General features: G+C 43.7%; 1 protein-coding gene across 5 annotated transcripts in view; it reads right to left on the bottom strand.

The window, feature by feature from the left end:
• The window catches only part of rai14 (retinoic acid induced 14), a 325,587-nt gene that overhangs the window by 11,586 nt on the left and 298,546 nt on the right, over nt 1–15,455 (bottom strand). For all 5 annotated transcript variants that reach the window (XM_068031268.1, XM_068031277.1, XM_068031259.1 and 2 more), the window contains 2 exons: nt 13,164–13,313; nt 11,699–11,764 (listed from right to left, as the gene is read on the bottom strand). In XM_068031268.1, coding sequence (XP_067887369.1) covers nt 11,699–11,764; nt 13,164–13,313 — 216 coding nt within the window. The remainder of the gene's footprint in view (nt 1–11,698; nt 11,765–13,163; nt 13,314–15,455) is intronic.

The following is a 15,455-nucleotide window of genomic DNA, read 5'->3' as shown; positions in this document are numbered from 1 at the left end:
CTGCAATTGAAAGCCAGTCTCAGTAATCATGCCGTGAAACTATCAATTGTCAATTAAAAGTTAAAGCATTTGGCAAACAGTAAGGATTCTTTAAAAAAAACTTAAGTAAGACAGAGACAAGTTAGTGGGTTGGATACAATTTAATATAAAGAAATGTGAGGTAGTGCATTTTTTTTTGGAGAAAAAGCAATGTATAGGCATAGAAACTGAATGGAAAGATGAAGTGTGAGGTAAATGAGATACCTGGATGCATATAGTTAATTCCTTGAACATTTGAGTACTAATGGATAATGCCATAAAAATGACATTGTTTTAGATTTTATAAAAAGCTTACAGATGTCAAGAATTAAGAGATTTATGATAGATTTGTACAAAGCAATGGTTATGCCAGTTATAGTACTGTCTATAGTTTTTGGCGTTTCATTATAAAAAGGAGAGTGAAGCCAGCTCAGATTTTAAATTATAGTTATGAAGTGAGGCTTAAATTCTGGGACTATTTTTCAGGAGCAGAGCAGAGAACTACATGGATAGCACCTTTAGGGAGGTGGTCACATCAAAGGTTAAGAGTGTGCAGGCAGAGAAGGAATGGGTGACTGCCAGACAGTCTAAGAGAACCAGGTAGGTGGTGCAGGAGTCCCCTGAGTCGATCTCACTTGCTAACCGGTTTTCCATTTTGGATACGGGTGATGGTTCCTCAGAGGAGTGCAGCAAGAACCAAGTTCATGGCACATGGGTGGCTCAGCTGCACAGGAGGGGAGAAAGAACATGGAAGGGCAATATTGATAGAGGATTCGTTAGTTAGAGGAACAGACAGGTGTTCTGCAGTTGCAGATGTGACACCAGGAAGGTATGTTGCCTCCCTGGTGCCAGGGTCAAGAATGTCACAGAGCGGCTGCAGACCATTCTTCTGGGGGAGGGTGAGCAGCCAGAGGCTGTGGTCCACATTGAATCCAATGACATAGGTAAGAAGAGGGAGGAGGTCCTGAAAGCAGAGTTTAAGGAGTTAGGAAAGAAATAAAAAGCAGGATCTCAAAAGTAGTAATCTCCCAATGCCAGTGCTAGGAATAGGAGGATTAAACGATTGAACACATGGCTGGAGAACTGGTGCAGGAGGGAGGGCATCAGATTTCTGAGGCATTAGGACCTGTAAAAGAGGGACGGATTGCACCTTAGCAGGACCAGGACCAACGTCCTTGCAGGAAGATTTGCTAGTGCTGTTGGGGAGGGTTTAAACTAAATTGGCAGGGAGTTGGGAGCCGAAGAGGGACCTCAGATTGGAGGGAAGCAAAACTGGTAACAGGAAGTAGAAAAGTAGGAAGCAAAATTAGAAGGCAGACGAGACAAAGGCAAACATCAAAAAGGATCGGAATGAGGAGTAATGTTAAAACAAAGTTAAAGGGACGCTATCTGAATGCACATAGCATTTGGAACAAGGTAGATGATTTGAAGGCATAAATAGAGATAAATAGGTACAATTTAATTGCCATTACAGAGACATGGTTACAGGGTGAACAGGACTGGGAACTGAATATTCAGGGATATTTGTCATTTAGGAAGGATAGGTGGAGGGGAAAAGGAGGCGGGGTAGCGCTGTTAAGAGAGAGGATCAGTACATTCATGAGAGAGGATTTTAGACCAAAGGAGCAAGATGCAGAATCAGTTTGGGTGGAGCTAAGAAACAGCAAGGGGCAGCAAACATTGGTGGGAGTTGTTGAAAGGCCACCAAACTGTACTGGTAATGTTGGGCATGGTATAAATCAGGAAATGTAGCATGGGCAATACAGTAATAATGTGCAACTTCAATTTACATATAGATTGGGTAAATCTAATTAGCACCAATGCTGTGGAGGATGATTTCCTGGAGTGTGTACGAGATCGGTCTCTGGAGCAGTATGTTGAAGAACCAACTAGGGATTTGGCTATTTTAGCTTTAGTGTTATGTCACGAGGAAGGGCTAATTAATAACGTTGCTGTAAAGGAGCCATTAGGAAATAGTGACCACAGTATGACAGAATTTTATATTACGTTTGAAAGAGATATAGTTCATTCTGAAACTAGGGTCTTAAATCTGAACAAAGGAAACTATGAAGGTATGAGGGGCAAGTTGGCTATGGTGGATTGGGAAATACATTAAAGGATTCGACAGTAGAAAGGCAATGGCTAGTATTTAAAGAAGTATTACACGGTTTCCAACAAATATGCATTCCTCTAAGACACAAAAACCCAACAGGAAAGGTGAATCAACTGTGACTAACTAAAGAAGTTAAAGAGTGCTTTCGGTCAAAGGAAACGGCTTATAAGGTCACCAGAAAAAGTGGTAAGCCTGAGGATTGGGAGCAATTTAGAATCCAACAAAGGAGGACCAAGAATCTGATAAAGAAAGGGAAGAGAGATTATGAATGCAAGCTAGCTGGAAACAGAGATGGACTGTAAAAGCTTCTTCAGGTATGTGAAAAGGAAATGTTTAGTGAGGACGAATGTGGGTCCATTGCAGATGGAGACAGGAGAGTTTGTGGTGGAGAATGAGGAAATGGTGGAGACACCAAACAATTACTTTGTGTCTGTCTTCACAGAGGTAGACAGAAAATCACCCAGAAATACTAGGGAACCAAGGAACTTGTAAAAATGAGGAACTGAAAGCAATTAGTATCAATAAAGAGGAAGTACTCGAAAGATTAACTGGATTGAAAGTTGATGAATCCCCTGGACCAGATGAGCTACATCCCAGAGTATTGAATGAGCTGGCTATGGAGAGAGCGGATTCAATGGTGGTTATCTTTTTCTGCAGACTGGAAAGTAGCAAATCTAAACCCACTATTTAAGAAGGGGGGCAAGAGAGAAAACAGAGAACTACAGACCTGTTAGTTTGATGTCAGTAGTAGGGAAAATGTTAGAGTATGGCTGAAAAGAAAGACATTTTGTCGGCGCTTTTCATCATGCGCTCATCAGGACAAATCGCAAGAATACCAATGTAAAGGAAGCAACAAATTTATACTGCATGAGAAGAGAGTGCTGATTGGTTGGCAAGTGAACTCTGATTGGTAGAGGCGTTGCCATGGAGAATGCACCAGTTTACGGTGACTGACAGTTAACTGCCAAGCTTTGTTTGAAATTTAAACCAGACAGCTTGACTGATTCCTCAGGGCAATGCCTTGACCAATGAACCAGCAAATGGCTGTCATTTATTTTGTTTAACTGAAACAGGCGCAATGTGTGTACATGTTCTGCTAAGAACAGGGCCCAGTGTATTAATATATGTAGCTTCCAGTACATGCAAATGCGCCACACTGCGAGCCCTAATGACAATCTTAATTGGTTGTCAGTGTAGTTCTTAGCACACTGAGGATTATTTAGCAAATGTTGTCCAATCGTAGAATCACATCTAGTGTTGGACACTGTGTTTTGAGTTTTGCAAGCACGGGCTGGTATGGTACAGCCTGTACCTTGCCCGTTGTGAACAGCAGAAGGTACATGTTGTTTGATACAATCCGCCAGTCTTTGGGACGTACGGCCTACATACCTAGCATCACACTGGCATTTAAATACATACATCACATTATTCATTTGTGTGATAGGCAGAATGTCTTTTTGGCTTGATAGCAGCATCCTGTTAGTGATGAACACCACACGTGTTGCTACTGCATAGTAGCAGGGTGAAACAGCTAGCTTCACCTGTTGCTTAAATTTTCAGGATACATTACCCTTCCAGGGTAATTTGAGGTAGACTGGGCACTTTTCAGGGCCGAAAATTACGGCCTTAGGCCCGTTCGTAAGTTTGCGTGATATACAGTGAGAAATGATCTGATCAGGGTAGCCATTGTCACGCAGAATGCCATTGATTCGCCCTATTTCAGCATCAAGCTTGCATGAGGAGCAAATTGCTCAGAATCTGGTGGAATTTAAACAAGGCAAATCAAAGGCATCCTGCGTGACAGTGGCTCCACTGATCAGATCATTTCTCACTGTATATCGTGCAAACTTATGAACGGGCCTAAGGCCGTCATTTTCATTTTCATAAGCTGTTTCATGCTCTACTATGCAGTGGAACTAAGTTTGGTGTTCGCCACTAAAAGGATGCTGCCATCAAGCCAAAAGGACGCTCTGCCTATCACACAAATGAGTAATGCGATATATAAATTTCAATTCCAGTGTGATGCTAGTGTCAGGCAAACCCAACCTGCCAAGACTGAGGCACACATTATTTCGCCACGAGTCATAGAGTTATACAGCACAGAAACAGGCCCTTCAGCCCATCATTAAGCACCTACCTATTCGAATCCCATTTTCCAGCACTTGGCCCGTAGACTTGTGTGCTATGGCATTTCAAATGCTCATCTAAATACTTCTTAAATGTTGTGAGGGTTCCTGCCTCTACCACCCCTTCAGGCAATGTGGTCCAGATTCCAACCACCCTCTGGGTGAAAATGTTGTTCCTCAAATCCCCTCTAAACCTCTTGCCCCTTACCTTAAATCTATGCCCCCTGGTTATTGATCCCTCCGCTAAGGGAAAAAGTTTCTTCCTATCTAACTTTGTATACCTCAATCAGGTCCCCCTCAGCCTTCTCTGCTCGAAGGAAAACAACCAAACCTATCCAGTCTCTTTTCATAGCTGAAATGCTCCAGCCCAGGCAACATCCTGGTGAATCTCCTCTGCACTCTCTCCAGTCCAATCACATCCTTCCTATAGTGTAGTGACCAGAACTGTACACAGTACTCCAGCTGTGGCCTAACTAGCATTTTATATAGCTCTGTCATAACCTCCCTGCTCTTATATTCTATGCCTCGGCTAATAAAGGCAAGTATCCCATATGCCTTCCTAACCACTTTACCAATCTGTGCTGCTACCTTCAGTGATCTATGGACAAGTACACCAAGGTCCCTCTGACATTCTGTAATTCCTAGGGTCCTACCATCCACTGTTTATTCCCTTGCCTCGTTAGTCCTCCCAAAATGCATCACCTCACGCTTCTCAGGATTAAATTCCATTTGCCACTGCTCCGTCCACCTTACCAGCCCATCTACATCATCCTGCAATCTAAGGCTTTCCTCCTCACTATTAATGACACCACCAATTTTCGTGTCATCTGTGAACTTACTGATCATACCTCCTGTATTCACGTCTAAATCATTAATGTACACTACAAACAACAAGGGTCCCAACACCGATCCATGCGGTTCATCACTGGCCACAGGCTTCAACTCGCAAAAACAACCCTCGACCATCACTCACCCTTTGCCTCATGCCACTAAGCCAATTTTGGATCCAGTTTGCCAAATTGGTCTGGATCCTACGGGCTCTTACCTTCTTAACCAATCTCCCATGTGGAACCTTATCAAAAGCCTTACTGAAGTCCATGTAGACTACATCAACTGCTTAACCCTCATCTACACATCTAGTCACCTCCTCGAAAAATTCAGTCAAGTTTGTTAGACACGATCTCCCCCTGACAAAGCCATGCTGATTATGCGTGATTAATCCCTGCCTCTCCAAGTGGAGATTAATCCTGCCCCTCAGAATTGTGTCCAATAGTTTCCATACCACTGACGTTAGACTGACTGGCCTGTAATTACCTGGTTTATCCCTGCTACCCTTCTTGAATAATGGTATCACATTTGCTGTCCTCCAGTCCTCTGGTACCTCTCCTGTGGCCAGAGAGGATTTGAAAATATGTGTCAGAGCCCCTTCTATCTCCTCCCTTGCCTCACAGATCAGCCTGGGATACATCTCACCTAGGGCTGGGGATTTACCCATGTTTAAGCCTGCTAAAAGAACTAATACTTCCTCCCTTTCAATGCTAATTTGTTCAAGTATATCACAGTCCCCCTTCCCTGATCTCTACACCTACATCATCCTTCTCCATAGTGAACACAGATGAAAAGTAATCATTTAAAACCTCACCTATGTCCTCTGGCTCCACACACAGTTTGCCACTTTGGTCCCTAATGGGTCCTACTCTTTTCCTGGTTATCCTCTTGCCCTTAATATACTTATTTTCATTCATCTTGCCCGCCAGTGTTTTTTCATGTCCCCTCTTGGCTCTCCTAATTACTTTTTTAAGTACCCCCATAGGACCTCCGCTGTTTTCAGCGCTCTGAATCTGCCATAAGCCTCCTTTTTTTTTTCCTTATCCAATCCTCTATATCCCTGGACATCCAGGGTTCCCTGGACTTGTTGGTCCTACCCTTCACCTTAACGGGAACATGTTGGCCCTAAACTCTCACTATTTCCTTTTTGAATGACTTCCACTGGTCTGATGTTGACTTTCCTACACGTAGCTGTTCCCAGTCCACTTTGGCCAGATCCTGTTTTATCATATTGAATTCGGCCTTCCCCCAATTCAGTACTTTTATTTCCGGTTCCTCTTTGTCCTTTTCCATAACTACCTTAAATCATAGAGTTATGGTCACTATCCCTGAAATGCTCCCCCACTGACCCTTCTACCAATAGTCCGGCTTCATTCCCTGGAATTAGGTCCAGTACCACCCTTTCTCTTATAGGACTTTCTATGCACTTTAAGAATTCCGCCCTCTTGAGCCTTTTGCACTTAGACTATCCCAGCTGGTATTGGGGAAGTTGAAATCCCCTACTATTATTACCCTATTATTTTTACACCTCTTGAGATTTGCCTACATATTTGCTCCTCCATCTCTCCCTGACTGTTTAGAGCCTGTAGTACACTCCCAGTCAAGCGATTGCCCCTATTTTGTTTTTGTTCTACCCATTTGGCCTCATTTGAGGAACCTTCTAAGATATCATCCCTCCTTACTGCTGTAATTGACTCCTTGGTCAACAGTAGGGGCAATGCCAGCTCCTCTTTTACACCCTCCCCTGTCACGCCTGAAGATTCTATACCCTGGAATATTGAGCTGCCAATCCTTCTCTTCCCTCAACCATCTCTGTGATAGCAATATCATATTCCCATGTGTTAATCAACGCCCTCAATTCTTCTGTCTTACTAGTAAGATTCCTTGCATTAAAATAGATGCAATGCAGCCTTGCATTATTTGCTTGTGCCTTAACAGGTTTATATTTGCTCTGCTTTCCAGAGTTTCTCTTCCATATTTGACTGTGCATCACCCCCTACTGTACCTCCACTTTGTAACCCATCCCCCTGCCAAATTATTTTAACCCCCCCCCCCCCCACCACCCTGACTCCCCCCAACAGCACTAGCAAACCTCCCAGCAAGGATGTTGGTCCCGTTCCGGTTCAGCTGCAACCCGTCCAACTTATACAGGTCCCACCCTTTGCCAGAAACAGACCCAGTGATCCTGGAAACTAAAGCCCTCCCTCCTGCACCATCTCTTCAGCCACGCATTCATCTGCTCTATCCTCCTATTCCTATACTCACTAGCACGTGGCACCGAGAGTAATCCAGAGATTACAACCTTTGAGGTCCTGCTTTTTCATCTGCTACCTAGCTCCCTAAATTCTTGTTGTAGGACCTCATCCCTCGTTCTACCTTTGTCTTTGGTATCAATGTGAACCACTGACTGTTCACCCTCCCCCTTCAGAATGTCCTGCAGCTGCTTTGTGATATCCTTGACCCTAGCACCAGGGAGGCATCATATCATCCTGGAGTCACGTTAGCAGCCACAGAAACGCCCATCTGTACCCCTTACGATAGGATCCCCCATCACTATAGCTCTCCCACTCTTTTTCCTCCCCTCCTGTGCAGCTGAGCCACCCGTGGTGCCACAGACTTGGCTCCTGCTGCATTCCCGAGAAGCTATCTCCCCCAACAGTATCCAAAGCAGAAAATCTGTTAGATAGGGAGATGGACCCAGGGGACTCCTGCACAACCTGCCTATTTCTTCTACTCTGCCTGGCGGTAACCCATGAACATTAAAACTTAAAATTGCAAGCCCTGACCGGAAAGACATTTCCATGGTAACAATGTTGGAACATTGGGGATCCAACAGTTGCTTCTCCAATACACAGAAGCGGTTAAAACACCAATCACATGACTAACCTGCTGGACAACTTGGGAGTTTTTGTTGAGGTCAGACAAAGCCATGTGCTCATGGAGTAAAGACCTCTCCTGGGACTGAGAACATTTCCTCTCCTGTCAGCCTGCTCATCTCTCAGGGAACTGAAACCATTGAAGACACGTAAATTCAGAGAGAGAAATGGTTTCCTATGTGAACAAGGTTTAAGACTAATACTAGGCCCCAACGAAACGCAAGACCATATCTTCCAGCAAAGGCTACAGCAAGCTCGAGAAACAGTAACAAGATATCGTCTCAAACTGTTCGACTGATCTTTCCTTCTGCTCTTTTTTGCCCCTATTTTGCATGTTTATATCGCATGTGCACGTTAGCGTGAGCGTGTCTTATATCCGTAGGCGTGAGCCATATTAGAGTTTAAAGTTTAATAAATTTCCTCTTTAAACCAAAGAAAGCCTGTTTGTGCTCATTTCTTTGCCTTATAATTGGAAAGTTGTGAACAAGGATTCACAAAAGGGGAGCTCAAAACACAGTGTGTTTAAAATTAAACCCTGTTACAATAAGACCAGGCGAAGACAGCAAAAGACACTAGGTATATAGGCTGTACGTCCCAAAGACTGGTGGATCGTATCAAGCAACATGTCCCTTCTGCTGTTCACAAAGGGCAAGGTACAGGCTGTACCCAACCAGCCCATGCTTGCAAAACTCAAAACAGTGTCCAACAGTAGATGTGATTCCGTGATTGGACAACATTTGCTAAATAATCCTTAGTGTGCTAAGAATTACGCTGACAACCAATTTAAGATTGTCAGTAGGACTCGCAGTGTGGCGCATTTGAGTACTGGAAGCTACATATATTAATACACAGGGCCCTGTTCTTTGCAGACAGAAAGAACATGTACACACATTGCGCCTGTTTCAGGTAAACAAAATAAATGACAGCCAGTCGCTGGTTCATTCCTCAGGGCAATGCACTGAGGAATCAGAGTCAAGCTGTCTGGTTTAAATTTTAAACAAAGCTTGGCAGTTAACTGTCAGTCACCGTAAACTGGTGCATTCTCCATGGCAACGCCTCTACCAATCAGAGTTCACTTGCCAACCAATCAGCACTCTCTCCTCATACAGTATAAATTTGTTTCTTCCCTTACATTGCGAATTGTCTTGATGAGTGCAAGATGAAAAGCTTCGACAAAATATCTCTGTTTTCAGCAATACTCGAGTTCTGTACTACCAAATGACTATTTCAAAATGTTAGAATCGATGATAAGGGATGAGAGAACTGGACGCTTGGAAAATAATATGATTTGGCAGAGTCAACATGGATTTATGAATGGGAAATCATGTTTGACAAACCTGTTGGAGTATTTTGAGGATGTTACTTGTAACATAGATAAAGCAGAACCAGTGGATATGGTGTATTTGGATTTTGAGAAGGTTTTCAATAAGGTCACACACAGGTTAGTGAACAAAATTAGAGCACATTTGATTGGGGGTAATATACTGCAATGAATTGAGAATTGGTTACCAAACAGAAAGCAGGAGGTAGGAATAAATGGGCCATTCTCAGGATGGCAGACTGTGACGAGTGGGGTACCGCAAGGATCAGTGTTTGGGCCACAGCTGTTCATAATCTATATAAATGATTTGGATATGGGGACCGAATGTAATATTTCCAAAATAAAAGCAAAATACTGCAGATGCTGGAAATCTGAAATAAAAACAGAAAGTGCTGGAAATTATTATTATCTGAATGGCTATAAACAGAGAGGGGAATATGCAGCGAGACTTGGGTGTTCTCGTACACCAGTCGCTGAAGGTAAGCATGCAGGTGCAACAGGCGGTAAAAACGGCAAAAGGTATGTTGCCCTTCATAGCGAGAGGATTCGAGTACAGGAGCAGGGATATCTTGCTGCAATTACACATGGCCTTGGTGAGGCCACACCTGGAATATTGTGTGAAGTTTTGGTTTCCTTATCTGAGGAAAGATGTTCTTGCTATAGAGGGAATGCAGCGAAGGTTTACCAGACTGATTCCTGGGATGGTGGGACTGAGGTATGAGGAGAGATTGAGTCCGTTAGGATTATATTCGCTGGAGCTCAGAAGAATGAGGGGGGATCTCATAGAAACCTATAAAATTCTAACAGGACTTGACAGGGTAGATGCAGGAAGGATGTTCCCGATGGTGGGAGAGTCCAGAACCAGGGGTCATAGTCTAAGGAAAAGGGGTAAACCTTTCAGGACTGAGATGAGGAGAAATTTCTTCCCCCAGAGTGGTGAACCTGTGGAATTCGCTACCACAGAAAGCAGTTGAGGCCAAAACATTGTATGTTTTCAAGAAGAAGTTAGACATAGCTCTTGGGTCTAAAGGGATCAAAGGGTACGGGAAAAAAGCAAGAACAGGTTACTGAGTTGGATGATCAGCCATGATCATAATGAATGGCAGAGCAGGCTCGAAGGGCCGAATGGCCTACTCCTGCTCCTATTTTTCTATCTTTTCTATGAAATACTCATGACACAAAACTAGTTGTGAATATAAGTTGTGTGGAGGATGCAAAGAGGCTTCAAGGGGACTTGGACAGGCTAAGTGAATGGGCAAGAATATGGCAGATGGAATATAATGTGAATAAGTATGAAGTGATCTACTTTGGTAGAAAAATACAGAAAGGCAGAGTGTTTCTTAAATGGTGAGAAGTTGGGAAATGTTGACATCCAAAGGGATCTGGGTGCCCTTGTTCATGAGTCACTAAAAGCTATTACGCAGGTGCAGCAAGCAATTAGGAAGGCAAATGGTATGTCGGCCATCAGTGCAAGGGGATTTGAGTACAGAAGTAAAGATGTCTTGCTGCAATTATACAAAGCTTTGGTGAGAGTGCACCTGGAGTAGTGTGTGCAGTTTTGGTCTCCTTATCTAAGGACGGATATACTTGCCATGCAGGGAGTACAACGGAGGTTCACCAGACTGATCCCTGGGATGGTGGGATTGTCTTATGAGGAGAGATTGCAGAAACTGGGCCTGTATTCTCTAGAATTTCGAAGACAGAGAGGTGATCTCATTGAAACTTACAAAATTCTTACAGGGCGAGACAGTGTAGATGTGAACAGGATGTTTCCTCTGGCTGGTGAGTTGAGAACCAGGGGACACAGTCTCAGAATAAGGGGCAGACCATTTAAGACTGAGATGAGGAGGAATTTCTTTACTCAGAGGGCAGTAAATCTGTGGAATCTCTACCACAGAGGGCTGTGGAAGCGCAATCATTGAGCATGGTCAAGACAGAAATATATAGATTTCTGGAAACTAATGACATCAAGGGATATGGGAATAGTGGGGAAAAATGGCGTAGAGGTAGATGATCAGCCATGATCCGTTTGGCGGAGCAGGCTCGAGAGGCCAAATGGCCTACGCCTGCTCCTATTTCCTATGATCCTATGACCAAGATGAGATTGAGTAAAGGTTTTTAAAATTATGACTGGTTTCCATAGGGTAAATAGAGACGTTTTTTTTTTAGTTGGAAAGCCAGTGACAAGGGGTCATCACCAACAGCGTGAGCATAAAGAAAGGGAGATATTTCTTCCTGCAGAACTTCTTTTGGAGGTTTGAACACTTTGTCAAAGGAAGTAGTTGAAGAGACCATGGCATCTATTAATGAAACACAAAAGTAGTACAGGAATCCTTAAGAAAGAAAGGAACCTGTCAATTCAGAAATTATCGCAACTGTGTTATCCAGTATATGAAAGATAATTCCAGAAACTTACCTGGACAGCATACAGAAGATGCATTCTATACACAGATACTACCTCCTGATGTCGTTGATTTGCTTCCTATAAATTAAATGATTACATTTCAATGATTAGAGCAGATGTCGTGTATATTTGGGATAGCATTAGAAATTCATTTCTAATGCTTAACTCAACGATGTTCCTTAACTCAATGATGTTCTTACCATTAATTTTGACTTTATTCAAATCTCCCAATTTTAAAATTCTCATCCTTGTTTTCAAATCCCTCCATGGCCTCAACTGTCCCCAACTCTGTAACCTCCACCAGCTCTACAACCCTCTGAGATCTCTGCACTCCTCCAATTTTGGACCCTTGTGCATCCCTGATTTTAATTGCTCCACCACTGGAGGCCTTGTTTACAGCTGCCTAGGCCCTAAGAACTAGAATCCCCTCCCTAAATCATTCTGCCTCGCTATCTCTCCTCTGTTATGACATTCTTTTAAACCTCAGATCACGCTTTTCGCCATCTGTCCTAATACTTCATCTGGCTCAGTGTTAAATTTTGATAATGCCCCCCTGAAGTGCCTTGGAACATTTTACTATGTTAAAGGTGCTATATAAATGCAAGCTGTTGTTGCATGTCCCAAAAAGGTAAAAATAGTGCATTAACCCACTAAAAAACGCTCATTTGCTTTGCCTGTCCTACACAAGATAATGGGTTCGATTTTGTAGTCAGTGGCGAAGCAACGGCGCCCGCCGCTGACCTCAAAGATCTAGTGAACTCTGTGACCCAGACTTCCCCTTTCCCAACAACAGTTTAAATGTGGCACCATATCAAGGGAATCTCCAGGCGTCCAACAAGTGATGTCAGTGCTTTGAAGTATTCTCTCAACAGCAAACCAGGAAGTTAAAGCACTGAATTCTTTCACTTTTAATTTATATTTTCAGGTAGCAAAATAAATTATGATTGAATTAAAATAGAAACTAAAATAAAAGTAAGCAATTATTTTAATGATTTTTTAAATCATAATATGATCTTCCAATTATATATAAAATTAGCTTTTCAGGGCCAGTGAGGATGCTTAGCAGTAATTATGAAGTTAGTACGCAGTTACACTTCATTCAATAAGGTGCAACTTTTTCAAGGGCTTTTACAGCAAGACTAACAGCGTTAAAGGGGATGTTTTTGTGAACTCACTAATTGCTTAGGGATTGTACTCAGTGTTGGGGGGTGGGGCCTTAACAGTGCACCCTCTGAAGGATGGTAGGATCACTGACAGCAAATTTTTGGATTTCTGTGTTATTCTGTGCATGTGCAGACTCAAAAAATTACTGTCAGTTTCAGTGGAGCAATAATTGGCGACAGTTTCACCAGCATTACCACTGCAAAACCCAGGGCCTCATTTACTTGCAGCATGTATCTGAGGAAGCAACTAAAATGTTGAAAAGTACATGCCTTGAAGACAGCATGAACACCACTCGGGGAATTTATGTACTTACAGTTAACTGGTGCTGTAAATGCTTGACTTGCTGCTGAAGAGTCTCAAGTTGCTGGTTTTGCCTTTTGAGAGTGCTTGCAGTATAGGAAAGTTGGGAAAGGCTGTTCAGTGCCTCCTTCAATTTGCATACTTCCTTGGTCAGTTCATTATTCTATTTAAAACACCAAAATACCATAAGTTCAATTACTGTGACGGAGCAGATTCATTCATAAAAATTCCATGTGTACTCTTTTTAAAAGACTTCCGTTATAAAGGGCTTCATTAAAAAATGCTTCTGATAAGAGCGGGATGGAGATACAGGGCGGGGAAGGCAGGTAAAATTGTGTGCCAGGTGGGGGTGCTATTCCCATTGCCTTCCCGGCCCTGCTGCAATTTTACAAGCTGCAGGGGAGGTGACAAACGGCCCATCCGCTCCAGGCCAATTGAGGCCCTTAAGAATTTTACCCCCACCTCCCTTGCCAGGGCCCAGCCGATTGTTCCCATCGAGGCCTGAAACCCCACTCGCCTTTATGGAGGCCCAAGTCCATGGTTAACTTCTGGTCGGGTGCAGTCCCAACAGTGGCTACCGCTCCCGGTGGTGCTGCTGAGATTGAGGAGCTGCCGGCCCGCTGACTGAACAAAGAACAGTACAGCACAGGAACAGGCCATTTGGCCCACCAAGCTGGCGCCGATCTTGATGCTTGCCGAAACTAACACCTTCTGCACTTCCGAGGCCCATATCCCTCTATTCCCTTCCTATTCATGTATTTGTCAAGATGTCTCTTAAACGTCTCTATGGTACCTGCTTCCACCACCTCCCCCGGCAACAAGTTCCAGGCACTCACCACCCTCTGTGTAAAATACTTGCCTCGCACATCCCCTCTAAACTTTGCCCCTCGCACCTTAAACCTATGTCCCCTAGTAACTGACTCTTCCACCCTGGGAAAAAGCTTCTGACTATCCACTCTGTCCATGCCGCTCATAACTTTGTAAACCTCTATCATGTCGCCCCTCCACCTCCGTCGTTCCAGTGAAAACAATCCGAGTTTTTCCAACCTCTCCTCATAGCTAATGCCCTCCAGACCAGGCAACATCCTGGTAAACCTCCTCTGTACCCTCTCCAAAGCCTCCACGTCCTTCTGGTAGTGTGACGACCAGAATTGCACGCAATATTTTAAGTGTGGCCTAACTAAGGTTCTGTACAGCTGCAACATGACTTGCCAATTTTTATACTCTATGTCCCGACCGATGAAGGCAAGCATGCCGTATGCCTTCTTGACTACCTTATCCACCTGCGTTGCCACTTTCAGTGACCTGTGGACCTGTACGCCCAGATCTCTCTGCCTGTCAATACTCCTAGGGTTCTGCCATTTACTGTATACTTCCCACCTGCATTAGACCTTCCAAAATGCATTACCTCACATTTGTCCGGATTAAAATCCATCTGCCATTTCTCCGCCCAAGTGTCCAACTGATCTATATCCTGCTGTATCCTCCGACAATCCTCATCATTATCCGCAACTCCACCAACCTTTGTGTCGTCCGCAAATTTATTAATCAGACCAGCTACATTTTCCTCCAAATCATTTATATATACTGCAAACAGCAAAGGTCCCAGCACTGATCCCTGCGGAACACCACTAGTCACATTCCTCCATTCAGAATAACACCCTTCCACTGATACCGTCTGTCTTCTATGACCGAGCCAGTTCTGTATCCATCTTGCCAACTCACCTCTGATCCCGTGTGACTTCACCTTTTGTACCAGTCTGCCATGTCGGACTTTGTCAAAGGCTTTACTAAAGTCCATATAGATAACATCCACTGCCCTTCCTTCATCAATCATCTTCGTCACTTCCTCAAAAAACTCGATCAAGTTAGTGAGACACGACCTCCCCTTCACAAAACTATGCTGCCTCTCGCTAATAAGTCCATTTGTTTCCAAATGGGATTAAATCCTGTCCCGAAGAATCCTCTCCAATAATTTCCCTACCACTGACATAAGGCTCACCGGCCTGTAATTTTCTGGATTATCCTTGCTACGTTTCTTAAACAAAGGAACAACATTGGCTATTCTCCAGTCCTCTGGGACCTCACCTGTAGCCAATGAGGATACAAAGATTTCTGTCAAGGCCCCAGCAATTTCCTCCCTTGCCTCCCTCAGTATTCTGGGGTAGATCCCATCAGGCCCTGGGGACTTATCTACCTTAATGCTTTGCAAGACTGGTTGGCAGTTCTTGGAGGCGGGACGTAATGAGCTGGATAACATGAGAATATCAGGATATAAAGTATATTGAATGGATTTTTCATACAA

The sequence above is a fragment of the Heterodontus francisci genome, chromosome 1 (genome assembly GCF_036365525.1).
Source record: "Heterodontus francisci isolate sHetFra1 chromosome 1, sHetFra1.hap1, whole genome shotgun sequence".
Taxonomy (NCBI): Eukaryota; Metazoa; Chordata; class Chondrichthyes; order Heterodontiformes; family Heterodontidae; genus Heterodontus; species Heterodontus francisci.
Note: the sequence above shows the minus strand (reverse complement) of the source record. Positions and strands in the feature narration are given on the sequence as shown.